This window comes from Toxotes jaculatrix, chromosome 11 (assembly GCF_017976425.1).
Source record: "Toxotes jaculatrix isolate fToxJac2 chromosome 11, fToxJac2.pri, whole genome shotgun sequence".
Lineage (NCBI taxonomy): Eukaryota > Metazoa > Chordata > Actinopteri > Toxotidae > Toxotes > Toxotes jaculatrix.
Genome location: NC_054404.1, coordinates 12,910,407 through 12,937,373, shown reverse-complemented (window position 1 = coordinate 12,937,373; position 26,967 = coordinate 12,910,407). Strand labels below are relative to the sequence as shown.

Genomic DNA, 26,967 nt, shown 5'->3' with positions numbered 1-26,967 from the left:
CAGTGGAGAACATTAGGAGAGGATGTGATGGTGATATTAATGGCAGAGAGGCAGGCTGACGACCAACTTACTGAGTGAGACACTGCATGAATGAAACCTGATCATTTGCGTTGTGCCACTGGAGGAAAATGTTGGGAAACTCACTATTGTCATATTCATGTTTTGGACATGCGCACATTTGTTATTATCTCCAAAAAGTATCCAAACATTAGCAAGATATTTCAAAGATTTAGATTATTCCTGTATCTGTTTATACTCTTCCTCTCTCCGTCTTTGTGTGTATGTGTGCTTAAGTGTGTGTGTGTGCGTGCGCGCGTACGTGCCAGCCCAAGTGAGAGTACCGACCAGAAGCGCGCTTGGTTCACTCAGCTCCTGGATGCCGAGAGCGCACACAGAAACAGACCCGGGAATCAGCGATTTAGATGGCTTTCTTTTTTTTTTTATTATTTATTGAAAATCAAATATGACTTGTTAACCTTAATATACTTGTAGCCATCCTCCGCGAAGGCGAACAACAAAACCACCACTGTTTTCACAAACAGAAACGCAACATATCAGCTGATTGACACTGTTCCACATTCCGGCGCACAGGGGGGAAAATGAAGGCGAAAAACCGTGACCAAAGCCTGTCGGACTCCAGAGAGCTGGACGGATCCTATGACCAGCTTACGGGTGAGTGAACCGGCGTCTGAAACACCGATGAATGTTATATGATTGTCTGCAGGGAAAAAAGAAAAGAAAAAAAAGATTCAATATGCAAAGCTGATAATCTTGAAGGAGCCTGGTCCACCGAACTTCAGGTGGCTTTGAAATGGCACAACCTGTTCGCCACTCATCTCATCCCCTTACGAAAAAGAACTCAATTTTAAAGATGTTTTAATGGATATTGAGCATTTATTTGTAATGTGCCACCGCAAGTTTATTTGCAAGTTTACATGCTCTTTGTCTTTAATTTTTAGCTTCCATGGTAACACATTTTTTTTCTGTTTTATTCCTGTAGCAGTTGTGTTACCCCACTAAAGTATTGGGACATGCATAGCTCTTTTTTCTAAAGGAATAAAAGAGAGAGAGGCGACGTGTTGAAAAACTAATAGAATGGAAAAACAAAATGCACATATTGAATCTTTTAATGTCAGCGCTGCATGTCAATGTGGTTGTGTAAGTGGTGCGCAATGTTAGTGAATGACGGTTTGTTTCTGTCAACAATTTTGAGATTACAGTGTGATTTTCGCTGGCCTGGCTCAGCCATGGGAGACCCACCTTACCGCCGCTGTCTTTTACTGTTGTTAAAAGGCGCTTCGGGGTAGAGAACACCTGTCTGACTGATCTGAAATACAAATTGTGGCGCTCCACCAGATTCCTCTGCTTTGGTGTGTTATCACTTCAGACAGAAATCCCTCACATCGCCGTGAGCCTTATCTGCCGAAGTCTGGGTCTGTAGTTTAAAAAAAAGGGGCTGATATTCTCTGCAAGTACAGCAGACATCTGAGCGACACTTAATGCCATGTGGATTTTCAAGCAGGATAAATTTGTGCGTAATTTCATTTGTGGTTGTCTAGTTAAAAAAAACAAAGAAGAAAAAAAGAAAGAAAGAAACCCTTTTCTGGTTAGGGTTAGGATTTTTTGGATTTGGGGTGAACGAGCTGATGATGGTACTTCCACTTTATCAGATGAGCCACACATCAGTTTTACAGCGATAAAATGAACCAGTTCATTGAGGGACAGCGAGTGTACTTGCACATACCTGTGCTTTGTATGAGCTCCTCTGTGATCTGAGCACTCTCTTGAGGTGTTTTCCTGTCACCACAGCCCTCCATTGTCACATTATAGCTCACAGCTCTCCCTGCTCATGTGACCACCGTTTGCCTGTTAAGTGCCAGCTGCCTAAATAAAATGCTTGCTTTTATGCCTGAACACATCTCAGGCCTGTAGAGGGAAGTTGTGCCTGGCCAGACAGCTGTGCTGGGCTTCACGGGGGTGTGGGTGGGTGAGTGTGTGTGTGTGTGTGTGTGGGAGGGGAGCTCTAGAATCTCATTTGCACTAGTCCACCCTTAGCAGCTAAGCAGGGCTTTGTCAAAAATGTAATGCCACCTAAATTAGGAGATGATGGCAAGGTGTCTCAGATGTCAGTGTGAGTGCAGCAGACAGTATATGTGGGTATCTTCTGCTGAGTTTATCTGTGATTATTTCTGTGTGTATCAAAGCATGTGTGTGGGTATGTACAGTATGTGTGGGTGTGTTAAGAAGCAGAACCTTCACTTTTTATTTTTTTTACAAACTGCTGAAAGTTAAAAAAAAAGAAGAAGAAGAAGAGGAAGAAGGAACACTATGTTCTCCTAAATTCAAAAACATCCATCAGGTTTTACAACTCAACATATCGGTATTGTAAGTCATGTCAAACAACCCACACAGTGTGCTGACCGTCATGCTTGAACAAACAGTGAGCTCTGCAGAGCTTCTCAGGGACTCCACAACACACTTCAGCTTGACTGGCTTTTCCTTTGCAACTTTACCTTTGGCTCTCTCTCTTTGCCTCTCTCTTTCTCTCGTATTATGGATAGTTAGCAAATGTGACAGTGGAGATGAAACTTTCTGCAATGTAAACTCTTCAAAACAATCCACATTTTTCTCTTGTTTGACATGTTAGCTCCTCCCCTGTTTTCAGTCTAGTTGAAATGGTCCCCTGTGTCTGTCCACAAGAAATCATATTGCTTTTTTAGTAGTTGAGCGAGGGGGGTAGAGAGAGAGAGAGAGAGAGAGAGAGGGACCAAGTCATTCAGTGTGGCGGAGCAATTTACTCCTGGCATAGTTTTTAATGACTTTTTCAAAGCTGTGAATTGCATGGTTAATTCATCTTTTTGAGACTCTGTCAACTCTTAAACATACTTAGTCCTGATATTTCTCATGGTTATTAAAGCTGGCTCTTGCCAATAAGAGTCAGTGTAATGAAGATGTGGTGGTGCAGCTAAAGCAGTAGTGAAATACTGCTGGTTTATGGCATTTTTCATATTATGGAGGCAGCTGAGTGTAAAGTGATCCATTGTATACTGCATGTGCTTGTGTGTGCGGGTGTGTGTGTGTGACAGAGAGAGAGAGAGAGAGACAGAGAGAGAGAGAGAGAGCAAGAGCAGGTGACTGGTGACTTTCTGTATAATCCCAACTAAAATGAAAAAGTATATAGTGTGATGTGAGTGCATGACTTGTGAGAATGGATTCTTAAGTGGGTTTTTTGTGTGGGAAGGGACAGGTGAGTCATTCTTCTTACTTACACACAACTTCTGTGTGTGAGTGAGCAAGAGAGGGAGAGTGTATGTATATGTGTGTGTGTGTGTGCGCTCAAAGCAAAGCTGACCTGTGTTGCTTAAAGGTAGTGTGGGTGGTCTCCAATCACCGTTTGAGTGAAATGTAACCCTCTAGAAATAACTCCCTCTCAGCCTGCCACATTGTGCTGAAGTGCGCCCCACTGTGTGTGTGCATGTGTCGGAGTGTGTGGTTGCCTGGCATTCCCCGTTGTGTTTAAGAGCACCGGCTGAGAGATGAGAGGTAATTATAGAAGCGTGGTGCTGTAATCTCCTCTTCCACCTCACAAGGCACACTCAAGAGGAATCATATCACCTACACACACGAATGAACACACACACACACACACACACACACACACACACACACACACACACACACACACACACACACACACACACACACACGGCTTCTTTCCAAATAATGAGTATGCAGCTATTATCTCAACCTTGTCATGATTCTTTTTCCTCACTCCAAGACCAGAATATTATCTAAAGGCTAAATCAGTAGTGATTGGCACCCAGTCTGCCAATCACCCCTTTGTTCTGTCTGATACTCAAAGTGTGCATCAACTGATGTACTGCTGAAGAAGACAAGGTTATTAAATTAAATGTTTTAAATATTTCATCACAGTTTTTTTTTTAGATATACTGAATCTTTGCTTTGAGCTCTACTTTGTTTTTCTGCTTCTTTGCCAGATCAACCTGATGGTCAAATGATTGGTTCTTTTTTCTCTTCAAGCATCAGATTATCTGTCAAATCCAAATTTCATCATCAAATCATTGGCCAATAGTTGAACCATACATAGAGTAGAGGGGTGTTTCCTACCACTTTTTTGAGAAATTTGTTCTGTGTTTAGAGTTTGAATGATTTGTTGACAAACTGAGATTTTTCACCATTTTCTGACATTTTAGGGACAAAACAGTTAATCACCAAAGTGTTAAAGATCTGATAATTATCAGATAATTTGGCTGTGAAAATAATAGAACCATAAAAGTCATATACTTGATACAGTTTTTCCCAACTCAACGTGTATGTTTCCTCTGAGGTACAGTCAGATCTTACACTTTTTGTTATGATAAGAGCATGTGGAGATCAAATGAATGTAGCTGAAAAATCTGTATGAACTACTCCAAAAATCAGGGAATTAAAGTTTATTTGTGAATATGTGCGTGTGGGACAGACAGACACACTCAGGTAGAAGATAATATGAAGTACAAACACTGTCTTGTTTTTTGTGTATGTTTGTGTTTAGAGGATATACAGTATGTGGGGGATAGGTTAGACACTGATGTCCATCTCTCAGATTAACTGGATATCCGTTCTTGGCATTGTGAGCTGATCTCCCACTTCCCAAGAGTCAGCACAATCTGACAGATGCACCGCTTACACACTCAGTGCAAAATTCCACACACACACACACACACAATAACAGAAAAACATACAGTCCATCTATTATTGCTGTTGTAGTGATTTAAGCCGTGGTGTGTGAGGTTGCACAGCCACAAACTCATAAGGCTGCCGGAGGTTGTTTTTTACTTAACCTAACTTTACTAATATGTTGGACTTGCCCTCCAGTTGACATGTCTCATGCAGCTCTCAACTCTCTGAGAGATGTTTAGCCTTTGATTGATCTGGACAGTTTGTTTCTCACACACGCAGCTCTTAATGAGCGATGTTAAAAGTATTGGCATTCAGGGCCGTGCCAGGCTTAAAATCAGGAAAGACCTGTCACACAAAGAAAATAGCCAAGAGAGAGGAGAGAGGAGTTGAGGTGAAGGGTATTAGCTGGTCTGGAACCCACATGTCACAGACACACACACGCACCCCAACTTACTGACTGATCCAGAGCCCCCCAGGTTGAAAATCATAATTTACGATTGCTAGACTGAACTGATTCCATGGCAAAGATTGCCTTCATAATTGAGCCTGTCAGAGTGAATTTAGCCTGGAGTCTCCTTCTCGGCATGGCAGTTTTTGCTGCAGCTAGAATCATAATGGCCACTGGCGCTAATTAAAAGCCTTGATTTAGTGTGCCGTCTGATGTGCCGGGACATGTGTGACACACTTTGCCTGATCGGGGATCGTCTCTGGGTTCCCGGGCCCAGGTCCCTCCTGGAAGTGCCAGTATTGCTGATGTGAAATGACTGGATTCCTGCATGGAGGAATGCTGCTTGGACTGGCTTGCCTAGGCTTATCTGTCACATTGGTTACATCAGTGATGGAAGGAAAGAAGGAAGGAATACTGAAAGACAGGAAGGAAGGAAGAAAACGGGCAAAGGAAGGACAGGAGCAAAGCGCAGGATGATGAATTAGGTTGCAGACAGTATTGCGTTTGCCAGGCAAATACCAGCAATGCTCTTTGGTAGTCTGTAGGCGTTGTTTGCCCTATAACAGAAGCTCTTCCTGCCAATCTTATCCTCTTAATGCACAGCTCCCATCCATCAGAATTGTCCTGTAATGATATGGGAGCTGAGACCTGAGTTCTTTCTGACATTCAAATCTGTGTCTCTTAAGGTATGTTTGCATATAGAAGTGATTAGTAGATGTTCTAAATAATTGCCCATCCATCCTCCCCCGTCTTTTTCCTAATGTTCCCACTATATTTCTACATAATCTGATTGACAGTCCCTGCTTACGCTGCACTCTCACTCTCTCTTTTTCTCTAACTCTGTCAAACTCCTCCCCCTCACTCTGTCTCCACTTGCAGAAATCAGATTATATAATAACATCATATATATTTCTGTCTGTAACAGTGACTTAAGTGTCTTGCTCTCCTTGTCCTTATTCATACCGCCTCCCCTCCAGTGCTCCCTCCTTTGTCTGTGTCTGCTTTGATACCACAACCATCACTTCTTCGCTTTCCCATTGTCCATCCTCATACCAAACTCCCTCTCTGAGCCCTGTTCTACCTCTCGCCTCTCCGACTCTTTCAGGCCACGGTGGGACCCTATAGCTTAATGGGGCTCGAAGCCAGAATCAATCGTAACGAGTTTTAATCTTTGACCGAATCTACAGACGATCGTTAATTAAAATAAGCCCTGCTCACCTCTCTCTCGGTCCCCCTCGCCCCTTCTCCTGTCCTTCCCTTCTTCTCTGTAAACACATTCATTTATAAATGCCTGTGGGGAGAAGAGGAGGAGAGGAGAGGAGAGGAGAGAAGAGTTAAGAAAGTAATGGGAGATGGGGAAAACAGGAGAGAGGAGCAGAATTTGGTGAGGAAAAGTCAATGTTTCTTCATCCACCTATGTGGATAAAGGAATTAAGAGGCAGCAGGAATATATAAATTGAAAGAAATATTTGCTTTCAGGCCTTACAAATGCACAAGTTTTCAAGATTTTTCTTTTCTCAACATCCGTCTGAAGCCGTTGCCTTGTCAGAGATATTTATCAACAAGCCACTGATTGATTGACTGACGGAAAGTGTGTGTGAGTGTGACGGAGCCCCATGTCATTCATTGTGAGTCTCTCTCTGTCACTTTGCTCTGCTGTCACTCTGAACATCTGATCTGCATTAGAGGATGATTTTCTATCCATTAGCTCAGCCGTTCTCCATTAGACTGATAGCAACTCATCAGTATGGGGAGGAGCAGAGGCCAGCAGATAGCCAAACAATGTTATTGTGTATTACAGTGTAGGTTGCAACCCTTGTTCCGCTTTCTTTGCGCTCTTTGACTCATTCTGTATGTGTGTGTATATAAGAGAGTCCTTTGTCATCAGAGGTTATCAGCTTGCACATCTCAGACTGAAGATAGAGGATCACTGTGTGTGTGTGTGTGTGTGCAGCTGAATTCATTTGTGGAGGGGGTGTCTGAAGGGCACACGTGACTGACATTGAGTGCTTCAGAGGAAAAAAAAAACGTCTGGAGGAATGTGTGTTGGTATTTTTCCCCTTTTTCTTTTTTCTACAGCGCAGCTTGGCGACTCATTCAAGTGGTACATGTGTAAAAATGTAATTTGTATAGAAAATGATGTGTACGTAAAATTTTTAAGTATAGTTACCGTCCCCTTCCTCTTGTCTGTGTGTAAGAAAAGTAGAGACAGCACAAACAAGCAGACAATAAGCGACTGTAATTTAGTTGTGAACAGGCCTGCTGAGGACTATTCATCGAAGGCTCTTGAGTAACAACTTCAGTGTGACTGACAGCACAGCAGACAGTGATAAAGAGAGGGGCGGAGGTGATTAGAGGAAGCCTGGGGTTTGCCCTTGACAAAATCACAATCTCTCATACACTCACACAAACACACACAGGTTTTTGACCAGAGGGACGGCGTTGTGGGAGATTGCTGCAGCTGGTCTTACAATCAGTCAGTTAGTTCTGACAGAACTTTGGACAAGGTCTAGTCAATAACAACAGTCTTGCACATTCACAGTAACATACACATTCACGTACAAGCACACGTGCATACACACACATGCATGTGTGTGCGCAGCTGTGAAACAGCCAGAGAAGAAAGCACAGTGGGCAGACCTGGTCAATATCTGTCAGTTAGCCTACCAGTCAGAATAAACTCAATGTCTCCCAGTGCACACAGTGTCTAAGCCCAATCAAGCCAAGTTTAATGAAGAATGTTTTCCACTATTTCCAGTCAGCAGGGATAAGGAGTGTTACTGTTTGCATGCCATACATCTGTAGACGGTCAGAGTTTAACCTGGACTGCAGATATTTCATCAGTTTCTTCAAGCAATCATTGTGGACAAAAGGTTTTACGTTATTCTTTTGTGATTTGAGGTAAATATTTAGGTTTAATGCTAAACCAAGTTGTATCAGATTTTATTTATGATTTTCAAGTCTTGTCAGATACTTCACATGCAAAAATCCCTCCTAAAGCTGTGATTAGACCTTAAGATCACTGAGGCCTTCGAACACTAAACACACCACACACGGCTGATTACATTCAGAGGGCAACACACTGGTTGACAAGGCAATCCCGAAATCCCTCAAGAACGTTACTTCTCGTGTGCTCCTGTATCAAAACGTAAATGGTCCTCCATCAAACACACTTTGCCCTGCTAATTTCAGCTGCAGTTGACAAGTAGTTGACTAATTGCCAGACTAAGAGAATCCAATTTGAATTTTGAAGAATCTTATTCTCCATTTCTGTTACACTCTGTAGTATCAGAGATTGTTTGCTGAACTAGCTTTTGTCTCTCAGACAACGTGGTTGAAGCTGCCTTTGCTCTAGCCCCAAAATGGCTGCAGTCATCGTTACTCCTCTGTCAGCCTGAGAGTTGGGAGGCTGAAGTCAGCCACATCCTCAACCAACTACATATGCACGGTATGACAAGGCAGAAGGATACGGGACCAAATGCATTTTGGAGGCTACGATATGGTTCAAGGTATTACAATTGTGTGAGAGAAGGTTATTGAGAAACATTGAAATGCTGAGCTGGGAATTTTGCGTTCAGCTTCACGGAGCTGTGTCACTGTGCCCCGACTCAACTGAACCAGCCTGTACTTCCTCTCGGGCAGCCACGCCGAACTACACACTTGTAAATTCTAAAGATGGGGACTTTAGAAGTCCAACAACATATTTGTGTTCTTGAAAATCCATTTGCTTTAATCATCTCCATTGCACAGTGCTCGCTCTGGGTGTTTGCTTGTTGGCCGCGGGGCTTGAAAATCCTATTTTCCCCCCTGCTATCTCCCTCTGGCACTGGTAAACCGATTACTCACACAACAACCTGACGTTCCAGAAGTGCTTCTCCCCAGGCACCATGGCTTGGCACCAGAATTCCATAAGAGTTAATGGAGTCTACTAATCAACACGCACACACACATAAACACCCATGAAGAGACGCACGCAAACTCACACACAGGCAGGTTTGATTGATTGGTGGAGTGACAGTCATGACAGCAATGGGATCGTTACCGACCTGGAACAGCACAACGGCCACTGACATTACCGTCAAAGGTGGACCCGAACCTAATATGAAGTGGAGAGAGGGAAAGCACTGAGAAAGAGAGGTGGAAACGGTGAGGCTGAATAGTAAAGACAGAAAGAGAGAGAGAGAGAAACAACACCCCCCACCCCCAGCAACTTTTTAAGCATGAAGGCACTTTTGTCAAATTCAACTCTGATAAAATATACATACAATATATATTATGAATAGTCGAGCACTCGCTCATGTTCCCTTGCTTCTCACCTCCTGCTGTGATGTGGCATTTTGTAAGCAATTCTGCTGTGTTAGCTTAAATTGGTCTTTCAAGCATCGTCACAATTGCTGGGGACGGCTGTTTTTTTTTTTTTTTTTTTTGCCACTGAAACAACCTCACTTGAGTTTCAAGTCATGTATTTGTGCTTTTCATTTCACCACAGTTAAAGAAGCAGCTCCTTCCCTTCATTTATGTTAGAGGGATCTGACACTGGATTCAATGAGTTTCATTGCCTAACAACTTGTTAGAAGCCTTAACAACCACTTGCTTTTAACATTTCATGCTAGTTGTTATACTTCCAGTAACATAACAGGTATGTTGGGGCATGTTAAAAGAGAGCTTCTTTATGTCCATTATTATGTTCCATAGATTGAAATAATATCAATAGAGATGTGTCTAAAAGGCAAACCAACAGTGATCCCATCTCTTGGCCAGTTTGTTGTCATACAACTGTGACTCCAAAGGGTAGGTCTGCACTAAAAAACCCATCTCCAGGGTGGACAAACAAATGACTATGAATTTCACATTATCACTTTCATATAGTACAAGCACCTTTGCAAGATGGGAAATAAGTTGTTCTGATCCCAGGGCGTCACCTTACCTGCATTTTCAGCTATGGCCACCAAACTCGCTGCACAGTGCAGGGTTGTCCTTGGTGGCCTCTTCGGGCCAGCTTGTTACAGGGGATGCTTCCTGACAGTTTGGTCCTTATCTCTCCCCTGGAGAAAAGCTAAAGTCAGCCAAATTCTCCACCAGCTTCAGGTAATTATAGGTAGTTTTTTCCTGGCATTTCAGAACATTTTGAGAAGCTCGAGGTGGACAGGTAGGGATGAAAATGAACAGTAGGATAAACTCAAGGGGAATGAGTCACTTTTGTATTCATGAATCACATAAAATATAAAAGTTAACTGAAGATCCTTTCTTTGTATTTGATGTATTTGTAAAATCCAGCTTGCCATGCATGACCAAGCGTGATATTGAACTGTGACTCTTAAATTCACAGCTTACTCAGCAGCAGTAATATCCATGGAAGTACTATTACATGTGATTATAAAAGTGGTAATGAAAAGTGTACTTGAAGAAAGTCATAGGGAAGCAGCTCTCTGTTGTTTTCACAGTTGCAATCTTTTTTTTTTAAACAACCACAAGATGCTTGTATTTAATGAGGGTGAATTAAGGAGACGCGGCGCGCACGTTCTGATACACACTCAGAGAAAGTCATTAAAAGGGGTAACGATTATTAATGAGGCCAGTATAAAATTCATGTGCTGATATATGGGCCTGTTGTTTCCTTCCTGTGTGCTCATGACTGCGAGAGGCTCGGCTGGATTTTGGCATCAAAGGAGACATTGCTGTTAGTGTGTTATGGCACTCTTGACTCTCACTGAGTAGGATAAGCACAGTTTGGGGATTGAAGCTATTAACTAAAGTTTCATTTTTATGTGCGTTATAAGCCTGTAAAGTTCCCACAATGCTTTGACATGCCAATCATATTCTTATTTAGTGTAATGTGTGGCTGTGTGCATATGTGCTCTGTTTGTGTGCATGTGTGTGTGTGTGTGTGTGTAGGAAGTCTGTGAATCTCAATCTCCTCCATCCCTCCTTTCCTTCTTCTCTCCTTTGCTTCTCTACTCTAATTACCAATTTATTCCTGTTATTTATTCCTCTGGCTTCACGGTGGAAGATTTATGTATTATTTATGTCAAGGCTGCGATGGGGAAATCCTGGACATTCCTATTAGAGGTAATGGCATGATGGCTCACATAGTGTCCTGTAACATGAGACTGTTTACTTTCCAAGAGCCCATTTTGAAGCCAAAATTGATAAAATGCTCAGATTAACCAAACTCAGGGGCTACTACATCTCTCATTTCCTAAATCTGTAATGTTTCTGCACTCTTATTTAATATTAGAGAAGAGTATATTTGGGTAACAAGGTTCTAATTTTTTGCGGTGGCAGTTTATATCATCTATTGCTAATTAACATCAATTCCATATGAAACTTGCCAAAAGGCGAGCTAGTATCTCTACTTGGTTCACTTGTTTGTTAGAGGAACAAACAACACTCTTCAATCATGGGTGAGCCATGTTGTTTTTGCATTTAACCGAGACAGGAGGTGGTGGGGTGGGGATGGTGGTGGTGGGGTCTTATTTGATTTTGCTTTTATTTTCACTCGTCAGAATGGGCGTCTCCCGTATTTGAAGCTAGTAGGTTGTGAAAGGTGTGCAAAAGTATTTAGGCTTCACCTGTTATTTTAATGTGTCAGATACATATTTAATACAGAAATTCATGCTTAACACTGCTCATCTAATTTTTAAGTTTTACCTATTGGTTGCATTAATTAGGCCACCGCTCAGAACTTCCTCCTTCTCAGCCAACAAATCGTAATTACAGATCTCAGATTTTGAAAGGATTCTGATTGAATCTTATCTGAATAAATGTTATCGAACACCAGTCCATCAGCCTCTAGCAGCTACTTGTACCTTACAGTATTAAAGTTGTGCTTAAGGTTTACTTGTTTGGCTTATTGCGTGGTGCCAGCAGTTGTATTTATAGCTCAGGCAATCTGTGAGCAGAACAGGAAAACATCCTGGTTGTTGTGTGCGCTTTTGGGAATGTCTCCACTGTGTTTGTGGGAGTGTCTGTGTGTACAGTACCAGCTCATTGATATTCCTGAGTAGAACATGACATTAGGGAGTCATTAGGATTTGACAGGAGACAGGCAGAGGTCTATTGCAGATTCCTCTCACCTCTTTTCTCACCTTCCCTTTTCACCCACCTTCATCTCTCTTCTCCAACTTTCTCCTCCTTTACATGCCACACTTGTATGAATGAGAGGTAGTATCAACAATCATGATTTCTCCCTCTCTTCCTCTCCACTCTTCTCCTCCTCAGAGGTGGAAAAGGTGATTAAAGTGGATGTAAAGTTTATAGTTTCAGCTCCGGCTGGATGGGCACAAGTCGTAAGTGTACCGGGCACGGTGATGGAAAATAATGGGTGTGTGTGTGTGTGTGTTTGTGTATATGTGTAGGGGTTGTTTGTCACTAAGGGATATTTATTCATATTAGCCCTTCAGTTCAGTGAGGGTGGCAGCGTGAACTCAGATAAAGGTCATACAGTTAAGGCAGTGAAACACGGGCATCTCTCAGCCTGTCAGACGTCATCTGCAAGAGATGAGTCAGTCTTAAAGAACATAAGAGAAAATAACAACTTAAGATAAATAATGTATGTAAAAATGTTACCCTTCATGCTTTGTGCTTTGAAGTGACATAATACAGTATACACAGGCCTTCTGGTATACGTCCAGGATGAGTCATTGCTAATACAACGAGCTGCCTGTTATTGTCATTCCAAAGTTATACATTTTTAACACTTCAGTCTGTTAATGGTGGAGATATAAAAAGTTATAATAATAATCACAGACTAACATCACTGAGATTTTGTCAATAATGTTGTTACAGGCACATACGTTCACTCCTAATCGGGTTTTATGGTATTTTTTCAATTTCTCTTTAATTATTCATGGCCTCTTAATGTTGTCCCCACCTCTCTGTATTCATCTATACTTGCTGGAGCTATTTGCATCATCAAGTTGAATCCAACCTGCTCTCAATATTCTGCTGTGAAACCAGACACTAGTAACTGCCAGGCTGCCGTTTGGGTTATGCGTTCTGTCAACAGGAAAAAGTTACAAATATCATGCTTTGTCCTTGTCTCTTTGACTTTTTAAGCTGTGCTAAATTTGGGTTGACAAAGACACGGCAGGTGTTCCCAGGCCTGAAAAATTAAACCTGCAGCAACCACCCACAGAGGAAAACTGCATCATCACGTGCACAAACACACATACATACATACACAGCACAAACATACACTTTCTGATGAAAGGAAATTGTTTCTATTAATATCATTTTTTTATTATGCATCCTAAAAATATGTGAATATGTATCAAAAACCAGTGTATTTTAACGTATTGTATCTTCGGTGGACGGTATATTAGCTCATTCTACTGCAGGTAAATCGGTATTGCCGTAACTATATCAGACTAGCTAATGGTACTGTAGAGACATTGCAGGGCTGCAGAGTTTATCCAACAGAGGATGAGGAACATTTATTTTTCTACAGTAAAATTTCCCGTGAAGCACCTCTTGCGTTACAGTTCTTTAGCAAAAGAAGCTAATTTAAGGAATCCAAATAAAAATATTTTCTTTGTTATTTGTAGTAAAAGACAACTGGCTAATATTTTCTAATCAGATTGTTTTAAATTACCAAATATTGATGTCAAATATTTTAAGGGCCTAAAAAAATGTAGTATCCTTCAGACTCCAAACAGTGTGCCCAGTGCTGCATTCAGCAGTTTACATTTTGACTCAACCTGTGATGAAAAGGGTCATGTTGGCTGAAAAATCTCACCTTGGTTGTGGGAATATTACAGTGACAGCACAGCACATTGATGTGAATAACGGAATTATTCCGGGACATTGTGAAGTTTTGGCCTGTTCATTTCTCCACTTTTGAGTGTGGTTTTAATTTGTAATTCTTGGGCATATGCTCGAAAAATCTCTGAGCTTAGTGTGAAGCAGATCAAAGATTCATAGTCTCCTATGAGTGTGTGTGTGTGTGTGTGTGTGTGTGTGCGTGTGTGTTTAGAGAGAGAGAGAGAGGACAGAAGTCATCTCTCGGGGCCTGCTCAGTTGTTCCTTCTCTGTGATAGTGATCGTGCTACGAAAACTGAAAACAGAGCCTAGCTGCCAGGCCTCAGATCCTGTTTTCTCTGAAGCTCTCCCATTTCTATCAAAGACTTCCAGAAAAAAAGAAAAAAACAACATCTAACACACAGTTAAATGTGATCAGGGCAGGCAGCCAGACAAAAACACACACAGACTATGGGCAACAGCAATTTAAGAAGTTCAGATACATCTCTGTAGGTCAGTTTTTTTGATGAAGATGAAGTAATTTCAAACTTGGAAGGCACTGATATCATCTGGTCTTGTATCTCTTGTATTATGTTTTTTTTTTTTTTTAATTTAATGGACTTTCCAGGCAGTGAACCAAATCAAAGTTTTATGGACTAATGCAGCATCTATTTAGTGAGTAGCAGAGGCTCCAACTGTCAGTCACTTGAGACAAAGCAGACACACACAAGGCAAACACACACACACACACACACACACACACACACACACACACACACACACACACACACACACACACACACACACACACACACACACACACACACACACAGGTGAGGCTTATGCCCATTGATTTGTCAGTTCAGAACTATAATATCACAGCTGCTCTCTGTCAACGCCTCCAAGCAGCTAGAAAAGAACCTCTGTCACCACTCGCCTGCCTCTTAGTCTGGCTTTATGTCAGCATAATGTCAGCATAATGCTTATGGGAAATATTTTTAGCGCCTCTCTCATTTTGTCTTTGGATGAAATGTGCTATTACCACGGCTGGAAGCAGGGGATGGGGTTGGTTATTGAATGAAATTATTACAGGTGTTTCTTGTGAACTAGTCACTCTTTGTAAATTTGTCTTTTTAAATGAAACACGAAATGCAAAAAAAATGGCAGAAGCTCGTAGTTTATGTACAACAACCCAGTAGCGTTTACACATCACACACATTTGGAAACTCGATGATCTAATTCTGTCCAGTCTTCCAACTTGCAGCTCCATGATTCAATGAAACAGGATTTACCTCCCATACTACAATGTGTCTGATTGTGTTTGCTGTTGAAATATTTCAGCATATCAAACTCAATATGCATAGAAATGAGGGATCAACTTTAGCTCAGGAGACTTTGAGGATATTAGATTTTATTGGTGGTATTGTCAGTTTCATCACAGTAACATGTTCAGCCTGGCTTTGGGCTGCAGAGATGTAGATTTGGAGGCAAATGGATTATGTTAATTTGTGTTTATAAACCTTCTCCATTGTTAAAGTGGGTCAAAATGTACTTGGGCACCTGCTAATGTACTACTTCGGTTGCCCAAATATAGACTGTGTGGTAAGAAGTGAAGTGAATTTTGAGTGTCCCTGGGATTTGAGTATGGACAGGACAGGATACTTTCAGTGCTGAATGCATCTTACTCCTAACCTTAGTCCTCTAGTCCTTGGAGGAATGTCTCATATAAAATCTTAAAGGGGAGCTTACATAGATATGAATAGATATGAATCCCACTGACGTGTGTGGCCACTTTCAGGCTCAGGAATGACTGCATTTCTTGTATGTAGCCGCTCACAATAATACCAATATTTGTTGTATGAGTGCTGCTTGTGGGCTTGAGTCAGTGACAGAGACTGCGTTGCACCTGTAACAGAGGGGAACTGTGCACCTCCCTGTTCTTTAGTTCTCCATCTCTTGCTTTGCTTTATGTTTTTCAGGGAGACAGTCGGTGACACACATAGAACACACGCGAAGGAAAGCCTGCGACAGATTGTGAGCGTGTGTGGGTGTGGTGTGTGCCTTCAACAGAGATAAAAACAAACAGGTGTGTGTTCGTCTTTCCCGAGTCTGCTTCTCTTACTTGGCTGTGCCTTTACAGCAGCAGAGATGAATTGGTCCCTCTATGTCTCCGTATAGCAGCTCCTTAAACTTGCTTTGAGTTAGACAGGCAGTCTAAAGATAGAATGGAACAATGAGGACTGCATTACGGCTCTGCTCTAATAAGCAATGATTGGTACTTTGTGTGTGTGTGTGTGTTTTTTTTTTTTTTTAATGGCTCAAACTTTGAAATAAGAACAGCTGAACCAAGCCTGTTGATAGGCCCTGCTCCCGCTGCTGATTACTGATTATGCACAATGCTGTTCTCTACACGTGTGTAGCCTGACAATAACTTGAGAATTAGTATTACATGATTTACAGAAGTAATTTCTGACCTATTCACATAAATAAATATACATTTCCCTGGTGTCTCTTGTAGGAAAATAGGTGCAGCACACAGGAAATGCCTTTACTTGCAGCATTAACAATTTTTTTTTGCTGTAATAAATACAAGAGGAAAATTGGGTAGTTAGCATGAGCAGTGATAGTTGCCATGGTTGACCAGACAAAAAAAAATGGGTATTATCATGAAGCAGTCTTTGGAAAGCGCAGAAACACTTTAGCAATGAAAGGCAGGATCTTATAAATTGCCACTGCAAGTGTGTGGGTGTGTGGGCATACAGTAGCAAAGTGATGGAAGGTTTTGGCAGCTGCTCTTACTGTCCTGATGATGTGTGTGTGTGTGTGTGTGTGTGTGAGAGAGAGAGAAGGACAGGCAGGAATAGTAAAATGCTGGTCAGTGCTCTCACTTGGCACAAAAATGAAATGACGTGTCTTAAGGATTTGAGGAGCCTCGGTAATGCTGATGACACCGCTCGTCTTTCTTTTGTTAGTCAAAGTGCAGACTGTCTTGGCTCAGTAGGAAATCCTCCTCCCCTCTCCCTCCCCTCTCCCTCCAGCATCCCTCTCTTTCTCTGCTGAATTTGCGACCTGCATTGTGGCAGCGATGACAGGGAGGCTTTGACAATAATCCCTTCTCCTCTGTTCTCCTCCTCACCTCCTTTATCAGCCCCTCGCCCTCAGCCAGCACGACAGAGACGTGTTTTCTGCCACAAGAAGACAGCTGCTGTGTTAGAGTGTCAAAGTATAGGTTTCCACTCAGCTCACTCAAGTAGGAGTGCTTTTCACATTGTATTATGGATGGATGTGATACGCTCGAGTGCAGTCAGAGACACTGGGGTGTACACACACACAAATACATGCACAAAGACTTTAACACAGCACATTTTTGCGGGTTATATTTTATGGCCACTGTGGAAAAATTTCTTGATCCCACGGCATCCTCATCCCCTCCCCTGCTACTCAGCCGGAGAGTTTGTATCATCTAAGAAACACGCACAACCGTCACATGCACACTTCAAGTCACCTTTTAAGATGGTTGCTTGACAGCGATAATGCATGCACATCCATTAGAGCTTTAATAACCACCTACATGAGGAAATAGTGTGAAACGAATGAAGAGAGTGGAGTTTTCACTTTAGCAGAAATTTCTGTCAGACTGCCAAGCTGAACTTCAAATGAACTTTATGCATTGTACTTTCTCTCTACCTTTTGCAGCCAAAGCTGTTTTTCTTAGGATGCGCTGTTCAGAACATAATAGGCCAGTTCTCGTTATCGACTCCTTCTAGGTGTGAGTCATACTTGCATTGTTAGACTTACAAATGGGGGGATTCTTCTTGCCTTTTCTTCCCCCTGTCGTCGTGTCTGTGTCTTTCTGACTTTGTTGAAGTTCGGCATTTTGAGTATGGCACTTTGAAAAAGTTATAGACAGATGGGAAATCAGACTGGGTAATGGTGCTGGATAATGGCCCAATATGAAAGTATGATTTCAAACACACGCCCACATGCACACACGCAGAAATGTGTGCAGACACACACACATACACATAGACACCGTCCATGTGTAAATCTTATAAAACTGTGACATTTCTCTGCCGTACACCTCCCTCTCTCCTCTCCACTCGTCTTCTCCTCCTCTGCTTCTATTCAGCTGCGCCCTGATGGGGGAGCCTGTTTGTCTTATCGCCCTCTGCCAGCTGCGGTTCGGATTTGGGATCTAGGGGTCTCTCCTTCCCTCAGCTCTCCCCATGCAAAAAGACAGGGGGACAACGATTTGGCATGCTTCACACACACACTCATAAACAATTACAGCACGCGTGCAGGCACACAAAGACACACAAACAGTGACAGATATGCAGACGCACACATGCACATATTCATGGAGCTCATCCAGATTTCATGGCTGCAAGTCGTTTGGACCTTAGAGGCAAAATAATAATACTGAAGAGGAAATATTGTCTGACTCCTTTCAGATGGTTCTTTCCCCTTTACACTGTCATTAGATGCTCTTTTTGCTAGACTCTGTAATGCTACCTGCCTATGGCTGATAATGACCACAGCCACTCTCTATCCCCTCATTCTCCTCACTCACTGCTGCACCTTAATGAACCACCTGTACAGTGTGTGTGTGTGTGTCTTTGTCTGTGTTAGTGTATATGCATGTGTTTGAGCGTGTGCGGAGTACCTAAACTGCTGGAGGGTTGCCCCCTGTGTATATGAGCCAATTATCTTTACTTACTTCTCTCCTAACGACTACTTTGAAATGAGAAGAGGGGAGGTGGAACAGAGATAACTCTGGCAGCCACAAGGAGCACATGTGCCGGTGTGTTTGTGCGAGAGGCCAGAGGTTGGAGCCAATCATTGAGATGACTCTGGCAAAGAAATGAGCCTGAATTTGGGTAGTTTAATTATTTGGATCACAGCTCCTGCAGCAATTTGTCTTATTATTGGTTTATGATTTCATGATTTAAATAATGCATATTACTTATTTCCTTTTGCATGCTCACATTCACTCACAGTTTCACCACTGAATCTGAGGAAAGATGGTTTAAATTGACTTAGCATTGTCATACTTAAAATATGTGACAACAATAATCAGACTATTAAAAAAATTAAATCATGAAATTAAATAATTTTAACAGAAAGAGGACTACAACTTTTTTCAGGTAGTGAAGCAGCCATCTGGGATCCCAAAAAGTGGATATCGATGCTTAAACTCAAAGACAAAGCATGCAGTATCACCATGATGTGCACTGCAAACATGAAACATAACTGCGATTCCCTCCTTGAGCTATGACAAGGTTAGACGGTCTCTGGTGGATCTCTTCCCTGTCTTTATTGAGACATTCTGAAAGAAAATTCTCAGAACAAGAGTGGTTGTATTAATGAGTGATTGAGAGTTTGTCAGATAATGAGCACCACCTCATAGGCTTCGTGACCTTGATTGGTGGCATAGTTGAATGTGTTTATTTGTTGTGTGACGTGTGCAGACTCTGTCAGAACCAAAGTGATGCTACATTAGTTATAATTTTTATGAGAACATTGAATCATATGACTGAAGTCATATGACTGATCCTCTCATTATGAGGATCAGTCATTAGATAGACAGCAGATTTGGTGGAGAAAGTCAAACATCCAACAATCTACAAACCCAGATATTTGAAACTGCATTGATGGATTTTTTTAAATTCCACTAGGGGGCAGCACAGCAAGCTTCAAACACTACATTAACACGATATCCCCTCATAAAGTTGATATGGCAGGTATCATTCATTTGGTGTAGTGTTGGCAAATGTAAGTCCAATAGTCAGTCCCCTTGAAGTTCTATTTTGGTCTCCACCAACTCCTGAGAGAATTATTGTTGTTGTTATTATTATTTTAAATGCGCCACTATGTTCACCAGCTAGTAGCTAACTTCATCTGTTTGTTGCTTGGTGCTGGGCTGGTAGAAAAGTGGGTTTTTACAGCATATTTGATGAAAACAGCTGCTGGCAGATTTGGTTGAGGGCAGTGAGAGCCAAAACAATAATGTTGTTGACTGGAAAATAAAAACACTAAGACACGTAGCAGAAAGACCAGTGAATAATGGACTCAGAAACCAGAATTTAACATGGAGAGAAACTGCTCCATAACTGTAGGATGTGTTGCGTCAGGGTTTTGTGTCTGTGGGCTGTTTTGGGGGGGGTTTGACTGTCCCCTGGTGTCCAAAAATGTAACTTTAGTTTGGGGCTTCAGTGTGATCAGCAGAATGGAACAGATTGCCTTTAAAAAAAGAAAAAAAAAGAAAAAAAAAGCCCAACCAGAAGTTAGTAATTGGACTGTCTCTCAAGATTTTTTTCAGACACGCTTCCCCAGACCTGCCTAATTAAGCTCACACATACCTCTGACAGTTTCTCATCACTTTCGCTGTACTCTGGCCTTTTCCAATAAAATTGAGATCTTAAGAGGTAGTGGTGGTGGTGTAGCTGACAATAATGCCTTTGTTTATGCTGCTCTCCACGTCACTTTCGAATTACCTGAACACCAGAGGCAGCAGTTCCTATCCTCTGGAACTTCTGTTTAATAAATAGATTTCATTCCCTCTGTCTGTCAGCATTGCCACAGGTGGGGACTGTGTTGTGTGGTGTTGCTGAATGCACGGTCAAATGGTTGAAATGTCCCAGCTTGTAATGCCAGCTGGACTATGTTGCTTGGAGATCAAGTGGTTGTTGTCTGTTATTATTATTATTATTCAGGTTATTTCTTTGATGTGCAAGTATGTTCACATGTGCACATGGTGTTAATGCTTTCTGCAGTAATCACATTATGCAGCCTTATTTTTACAGAGCCATACAAGCAACAGCACACTGAGCCCCAACAGCTGGCAAAAATCCAGCAGTGTTTAATACTTTGACTTGCCAATACATCACACAATCTAATTCTATCTGTAGGACTATTTCATGACTCCATAACAAACTCTGGGATTAGCGCTGTGTTAGTTCTCTAAACAAACACACACATCCTCTGTGTGTATTTTTGTTCTCTCCATACCGAGGGTGCTGCCAGGCTTGTAACGTCTCTGAGGTGCTTGCTTAGATAAAGGTCATCCTAACAATTAACCTTGTGTGACTACTAAGGGAGCAATATAAACAACAGGACAGCAACCCCCCAGTAACAGGCAGACAATCTGTGCTTATACAAACACAGACACATATACCCATACGCTTGGCACACACTCACCTGGGCTTTGATTTCAGCTGGCCGTTAGCTTTGAGGGTTGAGGTGTGTGACCCGGTTCATCATATCCTTAATGCCTGTGTGAACAGCAAACTTGATCTGACAGAAACCCAACAGAACAGAAGAGCTGCACCCGCTTCGAGCCCTCGAGAAAGGACAATACAGCTGCAGCCAACAGCTTGGAGGCAAGTTAGCTTTGTTATTGAACACCTGCTGGGCTGTTTCAGGGCTTTGGCTTCCAGTTCTCTGGGGTATCTGAGAGATGAAATCTGTCTAGAGGTTGTTAAGGGAAAAATGGGATGTGAAAATGAAAACACCTGGAGGTGATTTTATTGAGATTAATAAAAACTTTGATAGATATAGAGCTTCACTACAGTTTTATCAGCTGTTTTGGGGAGATTAAAAACATTAACTATCTCTTCATTATCAGGACCTGTTTAATGATTACTGGCAAATATTGCTTGCTCTTTTATTTCTTTGTATCTTTAAAAAACGTTTATACATATTATTTATAACAATTCTTTATTTTTGAGGCTACTATAACACTGTTGACCTGGCTTACTGCCATTTTCACATAATTAGTGCTATAGTAAACAGTAGCATTAAATAGTCCCCCCTTCTAAGAACCAGCCAACCACAAACCACACTAATAGAGGGGGCACCAGTGATTTCAGGTTATCTTCTCAACTACTGAATGATATTACTGAACCTACACCATTACAGCAACAGCCAATCACATCTTAACTGGGTGAATGGCAACGCAACAAGAACTACTGTACAACTGTTCAGAAAGGTCAACTGTACATTCACGTGCACGGATAGACACAGCTGGTGTGTTTTGTCACAAGCAGAAGCTCTATTCCCTTTTCATCTTCCATTGCCTCCTACACTTCAACACAGTATGCTTTGCTATACAGTCAGTGTGCAGGGAGCTGCTCCACGGGGATCTGATTTCCAAAGTAACGAGACGGCAAAGTCTGAGAAACTCTGTCCCACACACAAAGTACAGTAGGTGGCAGAAAGGCCTTTGTGCTCAAATGTCACACTTCTGCTCTTTCTTTCCTGCCTTTTAAATTATATTCTTTGTGACACCCAAACAGAGAACCGCACACCTACACTTTACACACAAAGAGCTTTAGTGGTACCTGTCCTCTGTACTTGTCTCGTATCACCTTGTTTCTTTTATTGTAGTGTGACATGGGTCTAGCACTGTTATTAGTTCAGCTTCAACCTGTTAATACAGCCTCTGTAGACTCTTGTACTTTACATAGGAACACCATAGATAGATAAACCTCTAGAAATTGATTGGCTGGTTGTATGTGTGTCATATAGAAGAGAGTTAGTCCCTACAAGAGGACATTACTTTTACAGTCAGTAATGCTCGCTTGTCAGAGACATGGCACTTATTCCCTCTGTATTAGATCCTCTCCTCACTCCCTGAGCACAACAGTCTCTGTTGTCATTTCTCCTCGTTTCCTCGTCCTGTGCAGGCGTGTGTATATATACACACATATATGCTGTTAGATGGTCCTTCCTTGTCGCTGCCCATTATTCAGGACTGCAAAAGCTGTCTATTTCTGTCTTTAGAAACAGATGTTGTACTTATATTGCAAACACACACACACACACACACACATGCTTACACACACCAGCCAGATGTCTGCCTCAGAGTAAGAAGGCTTTCACTCAACATCAGCAAGTTGCTGGGTGAGCAGGCTGCTGCACACACAGATGCAGAGAAAATTAAAAACTCCTAATATCTTTTAACCCTCCTTTGATGAGCTGGTTAGACTTCAATGATTTATTTTATTCATGTAAATTCGTATCAAACATGTTGTATGTTGTTACAACTCTGCTGCTGTTGATAAATTCAACTATTCTTTCATTCAAAAAATGTGTTGATTCCGAACGTAATCCAGTCAGTGTTTCCTACAAAGCATACTTGCTGTTGCAGATTGTTTTATATAAACACAATTAGGAGACAGGGCTGGCTGCAGGGTGAGGCTGTGCTTTGTCACACTGGTGCTTTGAACTAACGGCTAACATCCACAAGTTAATATGCTCACAATGACAATGCGAACATGTTGATGTTAAGCAGGTATTATTCTTACCATGTTGTCTTTTTTAGATGTGTTAATATTTGATAATGAAATGTAATAAAATGTAGGGAATTGGCTGATGGGAATGCCATTAGTTTTGCTGGTATTTGGTCATGAGTATTAAAATTCTGAAAGTTAAGGGATCGCCAGATTTATTACAGTTCAACCTGAGGTGGACAGGAATGTGTGTAGCAAATTTTATGATCCATCAAACAGCAGTTGAGATATTTCAGTGTGGATCAAAGTGGTGTACCGACTCACTGACAGGCTGACATTGCCATCCATAAAGCCGCACCGCTAGCGTGTCTAGTTGCAGCCCCATAAATTACAAATGAAGAATTCCAAACAAATCTGACAGATTCTGACAGACACATCTATTTTATCATCACACCACCATTTCCATCAGTCCCTCGGGGGGAATAGCAGGTTATCTAGTCTCCTCAATAAGTAGTCCAGTATCATGAAGTGACTGCTGTGGTCATCTGTCCTTGGCCATCGCTTACAATAAACATGTCACCTCAGCACTATAGAAATAGCAACTGCTCCTGCAGCGACAGCTCTCCTTATCCATCCTTGTTTGGAGACTGTCAGAATATTTTGTGTTTTTTTTTTTTTTTTTTCCCGAGGCAAGCTGCCAGTGTAGAAACAGGAAAAACCTAACTGTCCTCTACTGATGCTAATATGAAGGCTGGTTAAATCAACCATGATCTAAAACTCTCAGACATCCTGAGGATGTTTTGTGTGTGTGAATGTGTGTGTGAGTGGGTGAGCCTTTTTCTCACCACCTCCTGGCCCTCAGTCTTTGTGCATGAATCTGAAGGACTATTTCTCCTAATATTGTTGAACATGAGTGTCAGTATTAGTAGCATCAGCAATAGCATTATTAGTAGTATCACTGCATCATTCATCTTTGTACTATTTCTGAATGCCTGTCTCTGTTTTATTCTCTTAATTAGACACTCTCTCTCTCTGTTTAACTGCTTTTTTTAACCGCTTCCTTTTTTTCTTCCACTTCCTTTGTCCTTCAAGAACAAGAAGGATAGGAGAGAAAAGATGGAGTCAGAGATAGTGGGTGTAATAGACAAAATTGGTTGGCAGAGATGGGTCGATAAGAGGGGGATGGATAAATGAACATGTGAGAGAAAAAAAAACCCAAAGCATCCTTTTAGAGCTGCAGGGTTAAAGCCCAGCCTTTTCACAGGGAAAAGTACTTTTTGAGAGTTTTGGAATGGAAATGGTTCTGTAGAGTAGTTCTTCACAGTGAAGCCAGGAGACTTGGTGAATTGGGAACAAGGGGCAGCACTGCTGCATTTAATATCAGCCACACTATATATTATAGATAAGGGAAAGTTGTGAAGCCTTGAGAGTTTCTTTTTCTCCACTGCTGGCCTGCCTGCCTCACCTCGTGCTGCTTCTTCTTCTCTGTCACTTGTGCAGAATAAAAAGAGGAGTGTAAGCAGTGGGAGAGAGGAACACAGGGTTTATGTTTTAGAAGAAAACAGGAGGAGTAAAGCAGAAAGGAGGTATAAGGCAGTGCTGACAGGAAAGGAAAACCGAAGAATATAATAGAAATCCCTTACAAAACAATACATTGTAAAACAGCGCATGCACTATAGTACTTAGCAGCTCTGTATTAATTGGCAGTAATTCAATTAATAAAGTAATTTTGCAAAATTCAAAATGTTTTAATTTTGTTTCCACTGTCAAAAGTGTAGTTTGTTCAATTGTTCAACACATAACATCTTTTAGTAAATGATGGTGTGGGTCTAATTATGAGCGCTTTGCAATTCATAACTCATTACAGTTCATGCCCTTGCAGGATCACATTATTTTGCAGTGACTGAGACTATGAATCACAATTAGTCACGTGTCATATTAAATTGAAAACCAATTTACAATATATGTCGACTTTAACAGAGGTCTGACAATCACCAGTATTATGTTCGACTTTTCAAGGTAACATAAAACAATATTCGCGTACAGAGAGGTCAGAGTTCAGATTCCTGAATTGATCACTGAATCACTCATGATCAGGAGCAGTGGTCACAGGACACAAGGAGACACAGGGGTTGTATTGTAAGGTGTTTCTGTTATTTTGTCCTCTCCTTATATCAGAAGAAGACACAAGGAAAGAAGAGATGAGAGCAATAGAAGGAGTCTCTGTGGGCTTGAATAAAACATAGACACACACACATGCACATAAAATTACCTCCTGCACGGTTTGACGAGACCTTTATAGAGTTGTTTTGTTTGTTTCTTTGTCTCTGTGAGGCATCAAGTACACAGGCCTGTCACAGAGACTGATGAAAGGAGAAAGAGGTGTGCTTCTTTTCTTTGTATTTTTGGAATTGAACTGTTCTTTTCATGTTTTCTTACAGCTCAGGGTATCACCAGTGAAATAATGCATTCAAAAACTGGCTGCCAGTGCGTTTATGTGTTGCTTGGCAGGTATCCTGGCTGATCACTTGGTCTGTGTCCCTGAAATTATTCAGGAAATAAACCCTGGTTACATTGATCGTTAGAGTTTGAATAATGAGATGCAGATAACACACTGAATTTATCTTTATTTCTGTCTTAATATTTTGGTCCAACACAAACAAATACAAGAACTGAATTAATATGCCTTCTGTTTGTGAGAAGGCCATAGGAAAAAAAAAAAGAGTTATTAAAAGACACAGCATTTCGTGTTCTTTTCCAAACTTCTTACAAACGTGCACATTGAGAATTTGAGAAGGCATTTTTTTAATGAGTCCTCATGTGTGAAAATTTTGCAATCACTTCAGTCCCAGTGTAGGAAATCTATGTTGTTGCACCACAGATTCTACAGACAGTGATCAGCCTGGGTGTTTAGAGAGACATGTAACAGTGGAACATGCACCTCCACAAAAGAAGTTCACCCCTCAAAACAGGGGGCGGGTATTTTGAAGAAAAGAAGAGAAAAAATCCCAAAGAGAGACACTAAGAGAACGAGAGCGTTTAAAAAAAAAAAAAAAAAAGTGTTAGTGAGTGAACCCAGTCCAACCTACCCACCCTCCTCCTCCTGTCACTGATCCATACCTGTCCGCCCACTGATTTCCCATGAGCCTTTGGGTGATTGTGTGAATTCAGCCAAATCGGTCCTCTTTCTACGGAGTTACTGTTCATTCACACGAACGCACATGCAAGTACACACTTGTGCGAGAGCACATACTGTACACAAATGCTCACATTAGCATTCACTCCCACACGCACGCACATACTGTCTTCTGTGTCTTACATAACAGTTGTGTTTACAATGATGGGGGATAGATGAGCTGCTTGATAGGAGAACTTACAGGCAGCGAGTTTAGCATCTTCTAGGAATCAGTTCACCTCTAACATCATTTTTTTTTCTCTGAAAGATGTTTGTCTGTATAGCGTGCATTTGTGTTTACATTGTCTGTCTAAATGCTGCAGAGTCTGTTGAGTGTCTAGTCTTTCATCGCTGTATTGTTATAGCGGGATGTAGTTCACCCTGGTTCACCTCTGGCTCCTTGCCCACATGGAGAGAGAAATAGAAACACAGGGAGAGAAACCAAGAAACAGAGAAAAACTATTTTCCATTGTTTCAGTCCACAGGATCTCTATTTTAGAAGCTGTGACCCCCCACCCCACACCATCATACCAGTGTCTTTAGACAGAGGTGTCTCCTGCGCACATGAACACACCCACTCAGCAGATATAGTTGAGAGTGGAAGCACTTAAGAAGCCCAGCAAGAACGGGAGAACGAGCTCTGAAAATTGAGTTGAGAGCAAGGTGGAAAGTTCAGCAGCAGCTCTGCTGGA

The 26,967-nt window shown here is 41.6% G+C and overlaps 1 protein-coding gene across 4 annotated transcripts in view; it reads left to right on the top strand.

Annotated features, from left to right (window-relative positions):
* Positions 1 to 599: 599 nt before the first annotated feature.
* LOC121189578 (Kv channel-interacting protein 2) overlaps positions 600 to 26,967 on the top strand; it is an 82,712-nt gene continuing 56,344 nt past the window's right edge. For 2 of the 4 annotated variants that reach the window (XM_041049864.1, XM_041049862.1), the window contains exon 1: positions 600 to 676. In XM_041049864.1, coding sequence (XP_040905798.1) covers positions 600 to 676 — 77 coding nt within the window. Of the gene's footprint in view, positions 677 to 9,215; positions 9,238 to 10,538; positions 10,542 to 26,967 lie in introns of all 4 variants that reach the window. The other 2 variants (XM_041049865.1, XM_041049863.1) reach the window with 2 other exon arrangements.